This window comes from Budorcas taxicolor, chromosome 9, assembly GCF_023091745.1.
Source record: "Budorcas taxicolor isolate Tak-1 chromosome 9, Takin1.1, whole genome shotgun sequence".
Classification (NCBI taxonomy): Eukaryota; Metazoa; Chordata; class Mammalia; order Artiodactyla; family Bovidae; genus Budorcas; species Budorcas taxicolor.
Window position 1 is genome coordinate 24,218,765 of NC_068918.1, and position 19,351 is coordinate 24,238,115.

The window sequence follows — 19,351 nt, forward strand, 5'->3', positions numbered from 1 at the left end:
GGTAAGCCAATGGACTAAGTGGAGTATTTTTAAAGGGGACTTAGACTTCACAGTGTTCATTTCTTTCTCTATCAGTTTTTTATTTATTTTGATAAAGCTACAAAAATAATCACCTCTTATGAAGTTACTCTTAAGTTTAACCATTACAGTAATTCTGTGGCAATATTAAGCCTTGATAAGGTAATAGCAAAATGAAGTGAAGTAAGCCATTTTCTATTTTAAATATCAGGCAAAAGGGAATGTCCTGTATGTTCAGCGCTGGCTACATTTTTTCCTTGAAGAATGTTCAGTACATAATGGCATATCATGAAAGAATGATTGATATTTTATTTTAATATTTGAATTATTTCAATTTATGGGTATCATCTAAAAATTCTACTGTAATGAAGGAATCAAGGAAGTCAGCTGGAAATGGCTGATATAATATTTTAAAAAATTTAATGCATGAGACCGAGTTCTGCCTTTTCAGATAAGGAATAAGAGAAATCTCAAACAAAATTGTTTAAAGCTACATATCCAGTTATAAAATCTGACTGTTTAAGAGCAGCATCCTAAAAATGGAGAGAGAGATATTACTAATCTTGAACTATACTTTCACTCAGAGAAATACATCACCACTGGTCATTCAAAAATTATGTAATGCCTTCAAAGGCTCCCTAAGGAAAGTTTAATCACCTTGAAGTTTGGAGAGAATAAATAACTGGATCAAAACACTTAAATAATAAAGAGAAACCACGAGTTAAATCTAGGCTCCTTTGGCTTTGCAGTCCAAGCTCATTTTGCCACACCAGACTGCTGAATTCATGCTTGACACAGCAGACACTGAAGTAATCTTCCCACCCAATTCATTTTCTCACCACCTGATATAGTGTTTTCTTTCTTAAAGTCACATATCAGCAGGCAACATAACTACTTTACAAAGCAGCTGGGAAATTCAGCAAAGCACAGTGTGTATAGAGAGGTGGAGGGTGGCTTCACTGCCCACCAGTGAATCGGCTTCTGAAGAGCACATTCACATGTCCCAGGTGATCCAGCTTGAAGCCAATGTACCCTTATTTGTCTTGGGGTAAGTTATCAATGGGCCTCCTGCGGCAGGCAGAATAATGGACTCCCCAAAATGTTCACATCCCAATCCCTGAAAGCTGTGAATATATTACCTTACGTGGTAAAAGGGGCTTTGCATATGTGATGAAGTTAAGCATTTTGAGATGGTGACATTATTCTGGATTATCTGGGTGGGTCCAATATAATCACGTGAGTCCTTATAAGGGACACAGGAATGGCAGAGTCAGATCTGAAGATGCTACACTGCTGGATTTAAAGATGGAGGAAGGGGCCACGAGCCAAGGAATGCAGGTAACCTCCAGAAGCTGGAAAGGACAAGGAAACAGATTCTCCCCTAGAGTCTCCAGAAACCACACAGCTCTGCTGACTCTTGATTTCGACCAGGTGAGACTTCTGACCTTCACTGAAGTGAAAGTGTTAGTTGCTCAGCCATGTCTGGCTCTTTGTGACCACATGAACTGTAACCTGCCAGGCTCCTCTGTCCATAGAATTCTCCAGGCAAGAATACTGGAGTAGGTTGCCATTCCCTTCTCCAGGGGATCTTCCCAATCTAGGGATCAAATGCAGGTCTCCCGCACTGCAGAAAGATTCTTTACTGTCTGATCCACCGGGGAAGCCTCTGACCTCTAGTACTGTAAGGTAATAAATCTGCGTTGTTTTTAGCTACTAAGTACATGCTAATTTGTTACAGCCATCATAGGGATACTCCTTCAATTTCAAAAGTGTTTTTGTGTTCAGTAAATAAGGGGATAGAGTTCATAACTGGTCAAGCTTTGACCTTGAAAAGCTATGACACCATCAACTTGAAAACTTCTCATGTGAATCTCTTCCTAGGTTTGGTTTTAGGGAATCTCTGAGGTCCAGCAGAGCTCATCTCCTGTAATTTCCAAGGATTGCTATGGATTTAGTGTTCTGGATTCCATAATTTTGGTATAATAAAGAAGAGAAACATGACCACTTCTCAAAAGTCTCATAAAATTAGAGTCTGAAAGAGCTCTATACCATGTAGACAGCCTAATTCAGAATTAAGTCCTTTGCTTCCTTGAGATGTGGGGCTTTACTGCCCAGTCAGCACAAGAGGCAGAGAAGCTGCTGGCGGGAGGGGAAGGGAATGGATTTTTTCCAAGGATGGAAAGCAAGAAAAAAGCAAATAATCAATGTAGGGCAGGGGAGCTTCATTTAATTATTTAGTTCTGCCTGGGTAAGCAACATCTGTGAGCAAAAAGCCCTCCTCTCTCAACTGGTAGATATTTATAACCAGACAAGAGGTTGTTCAAAGACATCATGATGAGCTGAAAGAAGAAACTCTAACTGCACACTGTAGTAAAACTAAATGAGATCCCAGAGGTCACGGGTTAATCGTCAGAACTGAAGAGTGAGTCCCCTCCACAGCAAGCATCTCACATTCTTTTTTTTTTTTTTAATTGGAGGCTAATTACTTTACAATATTGTGGTGGTTTTTGTCATACAATGACATGAATCAGCCATGGGTGTACATGTGTTCCCCATCCTGAATCCCCCTACCACCCATCTCACATTCTCGTCCCACTTCTTCCAGTGAGGGTAATTCCCAAGACAGTTTATTCCACTTTCAGATGACTAACTGTTAACAAGGTCTCTTCCTGTTTCACTATAATCTTATAACCTTCACCCTCTGGTCCTGGCGCCACTTGCTTGCAGCCACATACAGTAATTCTGAACAAGTGACTCTCAATTCTGGTCACACACCAGGATCAACTGTTGTTCAGTCACTCAGTCATGTCTAACTCTTTGTGACTCTATGGACTGCAGCCCGCCAGGCTTTCCTGTCCTCCACTATCTCCCAGAGTTCGCTCAAACTCATGTCCATGGAGTTGGTGATGTCATCCAACCATCTCAACTGGGGAGGGTGGTTCTTAAAAAATCTAATGCCCAGGCTGCACGGCCAACTGCCAAAATATAGAATCAGTGAGTGGGATCCAAGTGTCGGTATTTAAAAAACTCTCCAGGTGATTCCAATGTGTAATCAAGGTTGAGGGGTACTACTTTAAGCTCTCTTCAACACTACACTCAGAGAAGGCAATGGCACCCCGCTCTGGCACTCTTGCCTGGAAAATCCCATGGACGAAGGAACCTGGTGGGCCGCAGTCCATGGGGTCGCTAAGAGTCAGACATGACTGAGCAACTTCCCTTTCCCTTTTCACTTTCATGCATTGGAGAAGGAAATGGCAACCCACTCCAGTGTTCTTTTCTGGAGAAGCCCAAGGACGGGGGAGCCTGGTGGGCTGCCGTCTACGGGGTCGCACAGAGTCGGACATGACTGAAGCGACTTAGCGGCGGCAGCAGCAGCAACACTACACTCTAAATAACGACACCCTGAGCTGAAATGAATCTTCCCTTCCTTAGACTGTGACTTTCAATCATCTCCTTAGGGCAGACACTGTGAGGCAGCTGGCAGTCATCACTAAACACTGGAGAGGGGTGGTATCCAAAACCACCTGGGAAGACTTGGTGGCCCAGAGGCCACGGTGGGATTGAATTGGTTCCTTTCGTGGTTTTAAAAGTGTGTGTGTGTGTGTGTGTGTGTGTGTGCTAAGATGCTTCAGTTGTGTCTGACTCTTTGAGACCCTATAGACTGTAACCCAACAGGCTCCTCTGTCCATGGGATTCTTCAGGCAAGAGTACTGGAGTGGGCTGCTATGCCCTCCTCCAGGGGATCTTCCCAACCCAGGGATCGAACCCACCTCTCGTAAGTCTTCTGCACTGGCAGGTGGGTTCTCTACCACTAGCACCACGTGGGAAGCCCCTTAAAAGTATAACAGATAGATAAATTGGAATTCATCAATATTAAAAACTTTTGTGCTTCCAAGGACACTAACAAGAAAATGAAAAGACAACTACAGAGTGGGAGAACCATAAGCCCAGTAATTGTACACCTGGGTGTTTATTTCAGAGAAATGAAAACTTTGTTCACACAAGAAGTTGTACTTGAGTGTTCAGAGCAGCTTTATATGTAATAGCCTCAAACAGAAAAAACCCAGAGTCCTTCACTGAGTCGGTGGTTAAATAAATTTTGGTATAACCATGCCATGGAATAGTACTTAGCAATAAAATAGAATGAGCTACTGATATAGATATCTGGATGAATCTTCAGATGATTATGCTGAAAAATTATGCTGTGAAAAGAGTCGATCCCCAAAGGTTACATACTCTATTATTCCATTTACATGCCCTTCTCAAAGTGACAAATTTAGAGAAATGGAGAATAAATTAGTGGTTTCAAGGTGTTAATGAGGTGAATGAGCACTAAGTAGGTATGGTTATAAAAAGGCAATACGGACACTTGGTGGGGATGGAAATGTTCTGTTTCTTAACTGGGTCAGTGTTAATAATATCCTCATACTATATCACAGTTTGGCAAGATGTTACCAATGAACGAAACTAGATAAAGGGTAAATGGGAACTCTCATATTATTTCTTAAAACTTGTAGATTCAAAATTGTGAATCTATAACTTTGTCTTAAAAGTTTGATTTTTAAAAATCAAAGGAGTGAATTTTAAGAGAAAACACCTATTGTGTCGAATCAATTTTGCCTTAAGGGAATTTATATGTTAAACTGTAACCAAATACATGTGTATAGTGCAAAGCATTAAGAATTAAAAAACTTCTATGACTCCTCCAAATTGGTGAATCCAGGAATATCATTTCAGATAATACAGGTTCCCTTCTGATGGCATGACGAGAGGTACTACATGACTTCCTCTTCCCCTGAGTTACTTCTCCTAAGCTAGCAGTAACATAAATGCCAAGTGGAGAAGATGGACGTTGAAGAATTAGAGTTTACCTGGCTCATCAGCCTTCTCAGTTCCTGATGTTTGTTTATGTAGAGAGCCCCAGGTCTAAGCAAATGAGGTGGGGCGTGAGGAGTGATAGGCTCAAACAGGCACAAACACTGTTCAGGTACCCTTTTAGGTATTTGTTCTCACATTCAGAGAACATCAGCCTCACTGGCAGCAGACTCCCCCGGAAGACTGCCAGATGCTGATTCTGCGGCCCCGGGGCTGTGGACCAGGAATCTGCATTTCTAGCAGTTTCCCCTGGTGAAAGCAGACTTTCTGAGCGCTGCCATGCTTTCTCAGCGCCGACAGCTGAGCCGGATCTGGACTGCCCAAGAGCTGACCGTAGGCCTGCTTCGGTCATCTTCCTTTAAGGACGATGAAAGCGATTCTTCTGGTTCAAGAGTTGATAAGGAGGCTTCCAGGAAGGAGTGCTGAGATTGGAACTCATGCTGAGGAACGGAGCAGATGTGGGTGCTTAGTTGCAGAGGAGAGAAGAAAAACGGCAGCCACTGCACTGTGCTGGTGAGACCCGGGCTTGGGGGTTGCTTGGGGGTGATTCAGAGGGAAAGGGGTCCTCCCAGCACTGTGGTGGGGAGCAGGAGGAACATGCTGTGATTTTGCTTTTTACCCTTATGTGGCCCAGGGTGCACTCAGGACTTAGAGGTTGCACCGTGCAGAGAAAATGAATTACCAACACTGTATCAACGCTATCCAACAATACACAGTTTCTTGAAGCTGCCATTGTTGCCTCAAGGCTGGGCAGAAGGTTCCATTTAAAGCAGCGACTCAGCATTTTCTCTCTATCTGCTGCCACGGCTGCTTTCTCCACCTCTCCTCTTCCAGATCTGCTTCTGGTCCTCCCAGCTGCCAACCTTGTTGGTGACCTCCTTTCCACCTGTGTCTGCTCTTCCTGGTCTGTTTCTTGGCTATGATTTGGCTTCAGTTCAGTTCAGTTCAGTCGCTCAGTCATGTCCGACTCTTTGCGACCCCATGAATCGCAGCACGCCAGGCCTCCCTGTCCATCACCAACTCCCGGAGTCCACTCAAACTCATGTCCATTGAGTTGGTGATACCATCCAGCCATCTCATCCTCGGTCGTCCCCTTCTCCTCCTGCCCCCAATCCCTCCCAGCATCAGAGTCTTTTCCAATGAGTCAACTCTTCGCATGAGGTGGCCAAAGTATTGGCTTAGCATGGTAGTATCTCTGATGATTTGCTTCTGCTGTTTTGCCTCCGGACCTCTCAAGTATATACTCGCTCCAGTTCAGCACTTCTCTGGGAACCTCTCAACCCAGTGTGACCTAATTGAAGATGTCCTGCCAACTAAGATGCCCCCTCCACTGGCCAAACCCGTGAGAAGATGATATTAACTACAATGCCACTGATGAGGCACTCGGGTAGAAGTGGCCCTAGCAATGCCTCTTTCCTTCTGCCTCTTCTTTGCTTTTGCCTGTCCTAGTTTGATCGTATGTGCTGGGTGTCCCGTGCTTGCTAAGTCACTTCAGTCGTGTCCTACTCTTTGTGACCTTATGGACTGTAGCCCACCGGGTTCCTCTGTCCATGGGATTCTTCAGGTAAGAATACTGGAATAGGTTGCCATTTTCTTCCCCAGGGGATCTTCCCAACCCAGGGATCAAACCCAAGTTTCTTACGTCTCTTGCATTGGCAGGCAGGTTCTTTAAAACTAGCGCCACCTGGGAAGCCCTTGGATATCCCATACTTGTCCTTTTTCACACTTGTCATAATCCCCACTGACTAGTTATCGGACTAGTTAAGGAATGGCAAGTGGGTCTCTTCTCATATACCAATTCTAGTCAGTTGTTAATGAATCAGTTAGTATAGCATTTAAAAGACAGACAGCATCTGATAGCCTAGCTCGGGAGACCATAACCAGTCAGTCATGCTTGTCTTGGTTAAGGATATGGGTAGAGTCTTACACTTGAAGAGACTGCTATCTTTGGACTAAATGATTTCTTCTTTCCTTTAGGGCTGATATATTAACTGCAACTGCTTCATAGTATCTCTTTGCATTCCTTTACTGAAACCCTGGTCTTTTAATAAAGAAACTATTTTGAATGCATTAGCATTTTCCATTCATATTTACTATGAAAGTATATGCAAAATAGAAACTGCAGGAACTGTGTCTTTTCTCCAAAGAGAATACATTCCTCAGGTGCCTTTGGCAGAATCCATTTGGCAGTTATAGTTTGGGAACTGGATGTCTTCCAAGCTTTAGGTTGGAAAAGGAGTAAGCTTCTGGGGTGAACGATGTCAGAAAAACTGTCCCCCATTATTTGCAAGCCCTTCCCTCTATGGCTGTTTCTTATCTTTCATTATCAAATGTCATAGTTACTAGCCTCTCATAACAAAATGTTGCCTCTGTCTTATGTGAGTGAAAGTTGCTCAGTTGTATCCAACTCTTTGCAACCCCATAGACTAGCCCAATAGGTTCCTCTGTCCGTGAAATTCTCTAGGCAAGAATATTGGAGTGGGTTGCCATTTCCTTCTCCAGGGGATCTTCCCAACCCAGGGATGGAACTCAGGTCTCCTGCGTTGCAGGCAGCTTCTTTTCCATCTGAGACACTTGGAATGTAAACACCCAGGTCATGGGGGTCAGCACACAGAAGTGCAGTCCTTCTTGATGCAAAACTGCAGAATCAGGGCAATTCCACTGCAGAGCATTCCTACCTGTACGTGTTCTTTCCTACAGAGTATCATCTTCAGACAGGAGCACTGACTCAACTTACCTTGTAATGGAAGAGAAACAACCCGCAGAACAAGGTGTACAGATCTGCGGTGAGCAGGGAGAGGTTGACCGACGTGGCGCTGGTTTTCTTTATGACCACGGGCATGAAGCTGTAGAGACCAAACATGCAGGCGCTAAAGCCGACGTAGAGCAGTCCTGGAGGGAGAGGAAAGACAGGTGACATCACAGCCTCCTCTGGGGCCTCGGTGGAGCCACAGTGGGTGAAGGGAGGGGAACAGCACCTCCTCCCCATTTCACTCTCACACGGGAGTTTTTCTTTCACTCTGTCAACCGATGTTTTTTACTGGGTAATACATAGCTAAAACGTAAACTAAGAAGTGAAAGCCTGCACGTGGAACAAGATCTGTATGCTTCTCACACACATCTGATGTTTCGCCTCTGCCGTGAAGGAGAGCGGCTACAATCAGAAATAGGGTCGAGGCTTCTAAATTCTATTTCTGGTTGTGCTGTAATTACTTTCTTGTACCCATGTCTTTTAAAACTTTTTCACTTCTTTTTTATTTGCAACATAGGAACAAAACTACTTGGCACCATGCATTGCTCACAACAATGAATAACTGCATAATCCTTAAAATGAAAGCGCTTACATGTCAAAGAGATGTGGGCTAAGTCACAGTACTGAACTAAAGTCCTAACTGTGTGATCTTGGATAGATCACTTCACATGAGCTGTCAGTTTCTTCCAGATTTCTGAATCCTGCTTAGCACTACTCCTGAAACCAGAGTCCTATTCCTCCATCACTTTTCCTAGCATATATGGGCTCTCACACGTAGGCTCTGCTCTCTTATAAATAGGTGAATGCTTTGCAGGCCATCAAATAATTAAGAGAAAGATTTTAAAAAATGCCCTTTTGCTACATGTTTAGTCCCTCAAACTCTGAAATTCTCTCTCTAATTAAAACTCAATATATAATTATTAATACTAACCCCATAAGTACATAATTTGGTTCAGTCAAAAACAGAAGATTATGGCTAAATCTAGGGTTTGGTTCATCATTTCCTCAATGTTGATACAACACAAATGCAGAAAAATTATGCACATTTCTCTACCTTAAAAGAATAAGGCATAAAATAAGCACAAGTATTACAATTCAGTGGATCTTTGGGCATTTTATATAATATTAAAAGATCCAACCTATCCAAGGGAACCTTGATGACATGTCTGGCTTAGGCTGTAGGCAGATCACTTTCTTTGAATCCTGTGAATTTTGGAAGATTTGGCAAATACTGGATACCCAGTCCCTTTGACCATGAAGAACAAGGGATCCCTCCAAAGAGAAGTTTGGTTTTCCCATATGGAAAGTATTTAAGGTCACGAATTATTATTCTACATGTTTCTGATATTAAGTTTAAGGATAGCCATGTCACATCCATATAAAAATATTAAGTAAGCAAACTCAGTACAACAGCCCCCTCTAGTGTGGTGGAAATACCCTAAGAGGAAACTAGAATAATCACTTTTCTATTAAAAATTGTTCAGTAAATTATATAAGTCCTCTTGTGGAAATTCTGTCACAGTCATGTCAGATGCCTTTTGACTCTCTGTCTGAAGTTTTAATTCCCTAAAATTGGTCAGTTTTCCTGTACTTGGGTTTCATGCTATTTATAATTCATTTTCCTTTTAAACAAGTTACTAAAAGGGCAGTATTAAATAACCTATGATTAATACATGAAAAGACATAAAAATTAATTCAGTATTCCTGTAAGGAATCTGAGATGAACAGACTAGACTGGGGATAAGATATACCCTTAAATTAATCTACTAGAAGTAATCAAACTTGATTAAAATATAGTCCAGGAACCAGTGCCCTGCCCCCACCCCCCTTTTTTAAATTTAGATTCTACATGACTGGGTTAGGAAGTTCAACAGTCCTACCCTCCCATCACCTGACCTAGTGTTGATATACTGTGAACTCTCACATGTGAGATCTGATGTTGTATATTCAATTATTCAACCATGTATTCACTGCGTACCTACTGTGTTCTAGGAACTCTGCTATGGGCTAGCATGCAATGGGAAAAAGGATAGACAAGAAACTTAGAACTGATATTAGTGCTATGAAGCAAGAAAACGGTTGCTTATGGGGAATTACCGGGGTACTGCTTTTGGAAAGGTGGAAGCAGCAATGACTTCAAATGCTGAAGGACTAGAAGGAGATGGCCGGGGGAAAATAATTTAGGTGGGGAAGACTACAAAGGAAAAGACCCTAATGGTTTACAGGAGCTGCAAGAGGCCAGAATATCTGAGCAGGATGAACAGACTGAGGCAGTGATAAGAGAGGAGACTGGAAAATTAGGCAGGGGGTGGATTATGTGGGGCCTTGTAGGTCTTGGAAGGAAGTCGACATCTTATTCTAGTTGTAATGGGAAGCCACTGAGGAATTTGTAGCAGAAGGCTAGCTTGTAGTCTGACCTACTTTTCTAAAAGATGGCTTTAGATATGCATGGAGAAGGGACTGAAGGAGAGAAGCTCAGAGGAAACCAGTGAGGAGTACAGGCTCTCAGTCCAGGCAAGAGATGCTGGTGGCTTTTGCTCGGAGTGGCAGTGGAGATGAAGGGCAGTGGCCGGTTTATGAAGGTTCAACATGCCCCGCTGGTAGACCGGATGTGTTGTGGTTGCTGTTTAGTTGCTAAGTTGTGTCTGACTGTTTTGTGACCCCATAGCCTGCCAGGCTCCTCTATCCATGGGATTTCCCAGCAAGAATACTGGCATGGGTTGCCGTTTCCTCCTCTAAGGGATCTTCCTGACTCAGAGATTGAACCTAAGTCTTCTGCATTGCATTGTATAGTCTTGCAGGCAGATTCTTCACTGCTGAGCCACCGGGGTAGCCTAAAATCTTTCTACTAGATTTTACAACCATTCAGAGTAGTTGTTCAGAACCATTTGTGTTCTTCCAAGACTTTCCTGGTGGTCCAGACTGGATATATGTAGTGAGAAAAAGGACAGCATCAGAGATACCCATGGGTTCATGTGGTGGTGGTGGTTTGGTTGCTAAGTCATGTCCGACTCCTGCGACCCCATGGACTGTAGCCTGACAGGCTCCTCTGTCCATGGGATTCTCCAGGCAAGAATAACTGGAGTGGGTTGCCATTTCCTTCTCCAGAGGATCTTCTTGACCTGGGAATCAAATCTGGGTCTCCTGCATTGTAGGCAGATTCTTTACGAAGTGACTACAGGGGGTTCATGTGGATTCTGGCTAGTTAGAAACTGACACTGAATTTTGACACCATTTACTGAGTTGCAGAGAACTGAGCAGGAGGACCAGGTTTTCAGGGGAAATACAAAGCTCCATTTTGAACATGTTAAGTTTGAGATGCTTGTGCATCATCCAAAAAGATTTGTCCAGAAGGGAGTGGATTTATAATTAGTAGCTCAGAGAGAAGAGTGTGACTTTACAAGCAAACTGATGAGCCAAGGAGTGGAGGAAAACAGACAAACAGCAGAGTTCATTCTACTCACCAGGATACCTTGAGATTCTCCAAGCTTAAATACTTTAACCTCCTAAACTTATTCTTTTAAAATGCAGAAATTAAATTTAGGGGATAGGAGCAAAATACAAACACCATCACATTTAGTCACTTTGCTGAGTCAACCAGCGTTTCTGTGCGTGGCTATCCAGTCAGCCAAATGAGCACAAGATCGACAGTGGGCATGTTGTGTTGCTGCAATTTGCTGATTTTTTCTTCTCAGATAAAAAATTAACTAGTTAATGGACATTAGCGATGCATCCGAAGGCCCAACTTGCTGTCCTTATGGGATTTTTCAAGCAGTTGATCAACATGATCAAACAAACTGAATTACTTTTGACTGATAAACACAGGATGGGTACTATAACTACATTTTTCAGACAAAGTATATGTATGAGCGTTTCTTTTTGGATATGTTTTCTCTCTCACTAAAGACAGGATTTGGTAATTCTTGTCCTCATATGCTAAAGAGATTTAAGCTAGAGAAACTGGGAAGAATAGCATCAGCTAAGACTGACTAAGTACTTGCTATGTGTCACGTTCTTTATGTACATTAATCTCCACAACAGTATAACACCATTGCTGTTATCCTCTTTACCCACGTGAGGAAATAGGCTCATTGAGTGTGTCGGTTAATAAACACAGTCCACAGCAGGTTCAGCAGAGGAAATGCAACATGGAGTACAACTTATAAAGGAGTTTGAATGGGCGCTGGGGAAAGATGGATGGTAAGACAACCCAGACATTAGCAATGGCAGTTAATTATTCATATCCCTGGGGCCAGAGAGGTCCAGGGAGGAGGCCCTGTTATCAGAGGTCAGAAGTCAGAGAGGCCCAGCAAAGCTGTAATCCGAGGACACTCGGCCACTTCTAGAGATTTGAGCTGAAACAGGGAGACACATCCTGGTCACTTGCTTCCTCCCACCCTCCAGTCTCCTTCTACTGCCTCCCAGGGGCCAATCTGCTGCTGCTGCTGCTGCTAAGCCGCTTCAGTCGTGTCTGACTCTGTGCGATCGCATAGCCAGCAGCCCACCAGGCTCCCCCGTCCCTGGGATTCTCCACGCAAGAACACTGGAGTGGGTTGCCATTTCCTTCTCCAATGCAGGAAAGTGAAAAGTGAAAGGGAAGACACTCAGTCGTGTCCGACTCTTAGCGACCCCATGGACTGCAGCCCACCAGGCTCCTCCATCCATGGGATTTTTCAGGCAAGAGTGCTGGAGTGGGGTGCCATTGCCTTCTCCAAGTGGCCAATCTAGCTGAAGTCAATTAACATGCCAGCCTGGGAGGCATTGTTTGCATGGGTCAGTCTCTGCAGTGCAGAGCACAGTAAGGGTAAGAAACAAATCTGTGAGTCGATAGGCAAAAGACAAGCTTATAGAGGTTGAGTAGCTCACCTTCAGGTCACTCAGGCTGCCTGACTTTAAATTCTGAGTGCATACTACTAACCTATATTGTTTAATTATTATGAAGAGAAATAGGCCTTGGATGAAGCACTCTATTTGACTGTAATGAGCACCTCATTTTATATGGGATATATACAGAATGCATTATTATGCATGATATATCATGTGACATGGGATATACGTGTTTATTTGTAATGGATATTGTATATACATGTATATAATATATGTCTGTGTTTGCTGCATATATTTTATCTCATCATTTTCTTTGGGATCCCACTGGTATTCTGTCACTTTCCTTTGACTAGACTAGATTTTTTAAAATATCATTGTTAATTCTTAAAAATAAAGGCGAGGTAAGGTGATATCAGGACATATGTACTAAGGTACCAGGCTGGAGGGGCTGGCTCAGAGGGTGAAATTAGTCCCACCACAGGCAGTCATGAGCCCAGTGAAGCAACCTTAGTTCCCCAGCCTCCAGTTCAGCAACAGCAAAAAGAAAGGCTGTACTATTCTTAATGATATTTAAGGTTTTTTCTGCTTTGTGGTCCCATTACTGCATCTTCAGGGAAAGGTCAAATCTCTTGTTCTGGCCTCCAGGACAAAATCAAAACCAAAGCAAACTTCGCCCAATGCAAGAAAAGTGAAGCCCCAGGGGCTTTCCTCGTAGCTCAGTCAGTAAAGAATCTGCCTGCAATGCAGGAATCTGCCTGCAGTGCAGGAGACCTAGGTTCAATTCCTGGGTCTGGAAGATCCCCTGGAGAAGGAAATGACAACCCACTCCAGTATTCTTGCCTGGAGAATCCCATGGACAGAGGAGCCGGGCAAGCTACAGTCCACGGGGTCGCAAGAGTCAGACACGACTTAGCAACTAAACCACCACCAGCACCAGCACACCACAAATCGGTACTGGGTGACCCACCTCTCATGTTCCCTTCCTTTGACAGTGGACTTGCACATAAGCTAACACTTGTCCTTCAACACAATGGCAAATGGGATAAAGGGAATGCTTAAACTAATTCTTAGATTTCACACACGCCTGCTCCACTGGAGACCATGTTAGCTCTATAGGGTCCTACATTTCACTTGAGTTTCATGATTACATAACCAGCCCCAGGCTTTCTGTTCAGTAGAGTAAAATAAGGAAATAAAAACAAACAGCATCAAAGACTGTTATCTCCTTGCTTTTAATTACTCTTTGTATCTTGCAGTTGGTCAATGTTATTAGAAAATATCAGAAGCTGTTAAAAAATGCTTTCCGAATCCAGAGAATATAAAACATATTTACTATCCCATTTGATCCAGAGAACAAAAAATGTTTTTACTTTGGTAAAATGGCAACCATAGGAGCTGTGCAAGAGACTGTGATGGGATCACTGGTTGGAGGTAGAGTCTTGGATCTTGGTCTGTCAACTAAGGCACACTGATCAGAGCTTGGCACGCTAGGGTGACTTCCTACGGCATGTGGGCAGGCCTTGATGGGAGGTCCATCCCCCCGGGTGTCTCGCTGCCTCCAGGGCCCATGAGTTGCAATAGCTGCTATGCCATCGCCTGGCTTCCCAGAAAGAAACGTCAAAGCCAAGCCTGAGCCCCGTGCCCTGCTTCCACTGTTTTCCCTTTTGTCTACATTTTTGTAAGCTGAGAGACAGCAAGATAAGCCCATCTCCTTGGCTTGCCATTCATGCATCCACTCATTTAAAAACACACTTGTTCATTAAACTTTGTGTGCCTAGAACTGAGCTAAGCACTAGAAGCTTGTAGTAGGTCGGGATGAGGTAGGAGGACACAGATGACCCTTATCCACGCTTCAGAAAGAAAAGATGAATATTTGGTTCCTTTTCTAGACCATCTGAGACTCATTTCCAATCAGGAAAATTAAACAAATGGCTTTATAATGTGTTCCTTTACACTTCCCTTCATCATCTTGGACCACAGGGAATTGACATTTTCATGGCAATACGAGAGCTCAGTGTGCTCCGATGACACATTTAACTAACACTGAATTATAACAGAGCCTTGGTGGACATGCACATGACATCTGCATAATTGGAGGACAAATTATTTTTTATTAGTGCTACTACTATTAATATAAAATTAATTTATGCTCATGGACCTCTGCATGTGAAGTGTTACCAAGCACGGCTGACATTCTGGCTCTGAGACTCACAGAGGCTGTGAGGCTGTAACCTGCAGCTGGCTTCCCTTCTCAGCCGCCTTCCTCTCCTCCCTACAATCCCTTCTCTTTATTGACTTTCATTTAATTGTGTCATTTTACAGCAAAACTCGAGAGAAATTAAACGGCCAGACTGTGACAGACACAAGGGCTGGGGAGCCCTTGAAGTCACTAGAGAGAACCCCAGGGGAGTGGGGCATAGTTCTGAAGTGCCTGCTGTGTCTTCAGAGGGGATCTGTCAGCAGCAACTCAACCCTGGACGCTTCAGGGTCAGAGGCAGGTAAATGGTGCAGGGAGATTTATGTCTCTGTCGTCCTTGTTCAGAGAAGCAGAATTTGACGGGAGCCATTCCCTTGTAGCTCAGTCGGTAAAGGATCTGCCTGTAATGCAGGAGCCCTGAGTTGGTATTCCTGGGTCGGGAAGATCCCCTGGAGAAGGAAATGCCAACCCACTCCAGTATTCTTGCCTGGAGAATCCCCATGGACAGGGGAGCCTGGCGGGCTACAGTCCACGGGGTCGTAAGAGTCAGACACGACTTAGCAACTAAACCACCACCACCATCACCGTTAGTTCTGTGAAAGCCCATGTAAGCTGGAGATGGCTCGAACAGTCCGCTTCAGAGTGGCGAACCACCTGTAGTTTCACTTTCCATTTGCATTCATCGGGCACGCATTTTCCAAGCACCCCCATAAGCCAACCTCCGAGCTCAGTGATGGAACCCAAGTGTCTCGTTATAGACACTGAGGGGAGGTTTCAGGGCTCCCTCCCTGGCATTTGGGGGTGGGAAATGTCAGTCCCTTCCAAGGCTTGCTGAGTGATCATTATCAGAGCATCACCTAAGATCTTAACTCTTTGTCCTAATTTTATTTTTTATAAAAGAAAAGTGACTTTTTGGATGACTGAAGGAGCTCAAAGCGTGTCTGGTATTTTCCACTGAGTCCATTTGGAGATCAATTAACCGTGTCTTTTGAGCAAACAGCTCCCTTCTGAAAAGGTTTTTATGGGTTCAGAATGCCCATCGCATTGTTTCCTTTTGTGCCTCTTTGTTCAGTTCAGTTCTTTTTCCCTTTAGGAAAGTGTCACTTTTTAATGATCACGTCAGTTTCGTGTTTCTCAGCTAGAGCAAACTGCTGTCATTTGCGTCTCACTAGCACCTCGGGGCATTTTTCTTTCTGGTCTTTAACCTAAAAACACACTTCTGTGTCTACACTAATGGCATCTTGACGACGATCATGGGCAGAGGCTCAGTTAAGAAACATCATGAATCATACAGTTCAGTCTCCTCTAGTGGGTGAGTCCCCAGATGACAAGGGTGGTTTCATTTTCTCTTGTCCCCCTGCAGTCTAAGTCCTTTCCCAGTCGGTGCCTCACCACCACCCCAGTCACTCTCCAATGGTTATTTTTCTGGTTTACTAAAAACAGCATCTCAGGCGAGCAAACCCCTTACCTATTTGCCAGTCCCAGGGCACCTTCAACAGCTCCTTGTGCTCCATTATCGCTCTGCGGATTGAAAGAAAGCAGAGCTGATGAGCAACGCGGCCTTCTTTTGTCGTCGTTGTTGTTCACTAACCAGATTTACACGAATCGTGAAGCAATCAATTGAATTCCAAAAATAACTCTGGATCACACAGAGGCTAGTTTCATTAGGTAGCTCAGCCCAAGACTGGCTCCCGCAGACCCACCACCATCCTTCTCAGCCAGTCTGCCTCCTAGCTTTCACTTCTCGCTCAGATGCTTTCTCAAAAGTACATGGTGAGGTTTGAAAATCTCTGGGCTTGCAGATCTAATCAGTTTTCCGATTGAGCACTCTCCAGGGCCGTGTTTCTCCAACTTAAATGTACAAAAATACCACCTGGAGAGGGTGTTAAAAAAAGTTTCCTGGGGACTTCCCCGGGGGTCCAGTGGCTAAGAATCTGCCTTGTAATGCAAGGGATGCAAGTTTGATCCCTGGCCAGGGAATTAAGATCCCGCATGCAACTGAGCCTGTGCGCCACAAGGAAGACCCAATGCAGCCAAAATTAAAATAAATAATAAGCCCAAAAAATGTCTGAAAAATAAAAAAAAGAACGGTTTCCTGGACCCCACCCCTCCAGAGGCTGATTCAGTAGGTCAAAGTAGGGCCCTTGGATGTGCATTTCTGACAAGTTCCCACGTGGTGCTCGTACTGCTGGCCAGAGAATTACGCTCTGAGAACCACTGTTCTGAAAGAGGACCAGAGGGGAGGTGGCCCCCACCTGTGTCACTTCGGTTTCATTGCGCCCTTAACGTAACCCATTTGCCAAACACACTCATACGCCTTTTCCACGATTTTGGCAGCAGTGTCACTGAAGGGCTCCATCAGTTCTAACGGTCTATAACTGAAGCAAATGAGTGCTAGATCTCCAAAGATACTTTTTTTTGGATTCAAGAATAATAATCCATAAAATGAGCCATCCATCTACAAAATGCTGGTTACGAACAGTTGAACTAGGCAATTTCTTTTCCTCTTACGAAGCTGAAGTGCCAAATTTAGAAACTTTAAAATGCCATCATGTTTTCAAAAGGAATCCCAAATAAATCTGTCTTAGAGAGTCTTCCCATCTCCTGACCCTGTTTGCTATGGAGTCCACCACCTGTATCTCAGGACGCTGAAATTTGGAGAATTCTTAGAAAGAGCCTATTTGCAAAACGGATTTAGAGTGATGCCAAAAGAACCTCCTTAAATAATTTCAGACACAGATGCAATGACAAAGAACCTGCTTGTAGAAAGTGATGTGGTGAAAATCAGAATTACTTGCTTTGCAGATAGGATTTGCTGAAATTAGACAGGAGGATATATTATGCTTCTTTATCTCTTACGTGAAGCTAAAATACAAGGCCTTTATTGATGAAAAATTAGGCTTTGCTTGGCACTTATTCCATAGCAACTTCTGAGCCCTAGTCAGTGATGACATATACTCCAAGGCCAGAATTACTGAAAGCTCGTTGTTTCTGATTTTGATGCTTAGTGAATGCTTGTGTTCTATCTTGATCCATTTAAGGAAAACGGAAACACTATGTTTCTAAGAGATGAATTTTTGTTGTTGCTGCTGGTTTTTTTTTTTTTCGGCTAAGCCACGAGGCTTGAGGGATCTTAACTCCCCAACTAGAGATTGAACACCGGCCATGGCAGGAACAGCCTAACTACTGGACTGCCAGGAAATTCCCTAAGAAATGAATTTCAGATGTGGTTCACTCACTCAAACCCATGAGCAATAACAGAAAAATCATAAAAGGACAAACTTAAACTCTAAGTTTTCTAGTTGTGGTTACTAGTAAAAGACTAGTATACCAGTTGTCACTAGTAAACAGAAAGCTGCATTTTGGAAATGCATCAAATTATGGCATTTACACTTAGTTTTCCTGCTTCTCTAAGTACTAATAAAACCTCATTGGCTGCTTTAGGAGAATCAATGTACTTTTAATGCGTTCCTATAAATTATCTTCAAAGTCCATTACATAAATTCACTAAAATTCATTTAGTTTGGAAGAAATTTACTAATAAAGATACTGAGTTTTCAGATTTCATGTGGGAGGTTGGGGACAGGTTTCTAGCTCTGATTTTTACAAAATAAAGTGAGCAGCCATAACCTAAGTGAAAAACATTTAAAAATTAAGCTCTAAGAGTGTCAACTGCCTGAATTTCTTGTTATTTTTTACTCACAACTGAATTCCACTGAAAAATGCCCCGAAGAGTCCAATCATTCCCAGGAATTCCACTCGGCTCAGAGTTCGGATGATGTATTCTTCCCAGACATTAGAGATACCATACAGTGTGGCTCCTCCTAAGACCAGGAGATCCCCCACCAGCTTATTTTCCCCTAGGAATAGAAAAAGAAAAAGGAAGCTTTATTAAACCCTGACAAGAATTTGGCCCCAGCAAAATCAGCTTCCTGTGCTTATTCTGAGGCTTCCCTGGTGGCTCAGACTGCAAAGAACCTGCCTGCAATGAGGGAGACCTGGGTTTGATCCCAGGGTTGGGAGGATCCCCTGGAGAAGGAAATAGCTACCCACTCCAATATCCTTGCCTGGAGAATATATGGACAGAGGAGACTGGCCGTCTCAAAGAGTCAGACACAACTGAGGAACTAACACACACGATTAGTCTATTCTGACATTTTTTTAGAAGTTCTGTATTTTGCCTACTAAAATTAAGTCAAGTCTGTTTACGTGTGCTTCAGATATGTTGTGATGTAAAACGGTTGCTAAGTCTACCCAATAAGAAGTCTTCCCCAGCTAAGAAAGGGACTAGTTTCTTCTGGATTGTACTGTCTTGGAAGAGTCCCATGTCTTCTGTCCATAGGTTGAGAAGTTCATAGTTTGAAATGGACTATGGGTTGAAATTTTCAACTCCCCTAAAGTAAGCAACAGAAGAGTGAAAATATATGTAATTCATTATCACATCAATATTTTTCTTCTTTCATAAAAAGTATCTATTTGTTCTAAATTCAATTTTAGCTAGTTTTGGTTTATGTCCAATCTCTCATAAATTGTGTACCCAACTATTTCCTATAATTAGGCCAACTCTTTCTACTCCAGGAAGTGTGAAATCAGGGAAGGATAGTGGGAATCAGCAGCCGGAGGCCTCATAGTAAGCTTGTACCCAAATGGTCCCCAACTCTGACCTGTATAGTCGGCTCATG

At 43.3% G+C, this 19,351-nt stretch overlaps 1 protein-coding gene across 1 annotated transcript in view; it reads right to left on the minus strand.

Moving 5' to 3' along the window:
* SLC35F1 (solute carrier family 35 member F1) overlaps positions 1-19,351 on the minus strand; it is a 407,863-nt gene that overhangs the window by 26,023 nt on the left and 362,489 nt on the right. Inside the window, exons 5-7 of the mRNA XM_052645643.1 lie at positions 18,373-18,529; positions 16,138-16,190; positions 7,631-7,785 (exon numbers count right to left, since the gene is read on the minus strand). Of these exons, the coding sequence (XP_052501603.1) occupies positions 7,631-7,785; positions 16,138-16,190; positions 18,373-18,529 (365 nt within the window). The remainder of the gene's footprint in view (positions 1-7,630; positions 7,786-16,137; positions 16,191-18,372; positions 18,530-19,351) is intronic.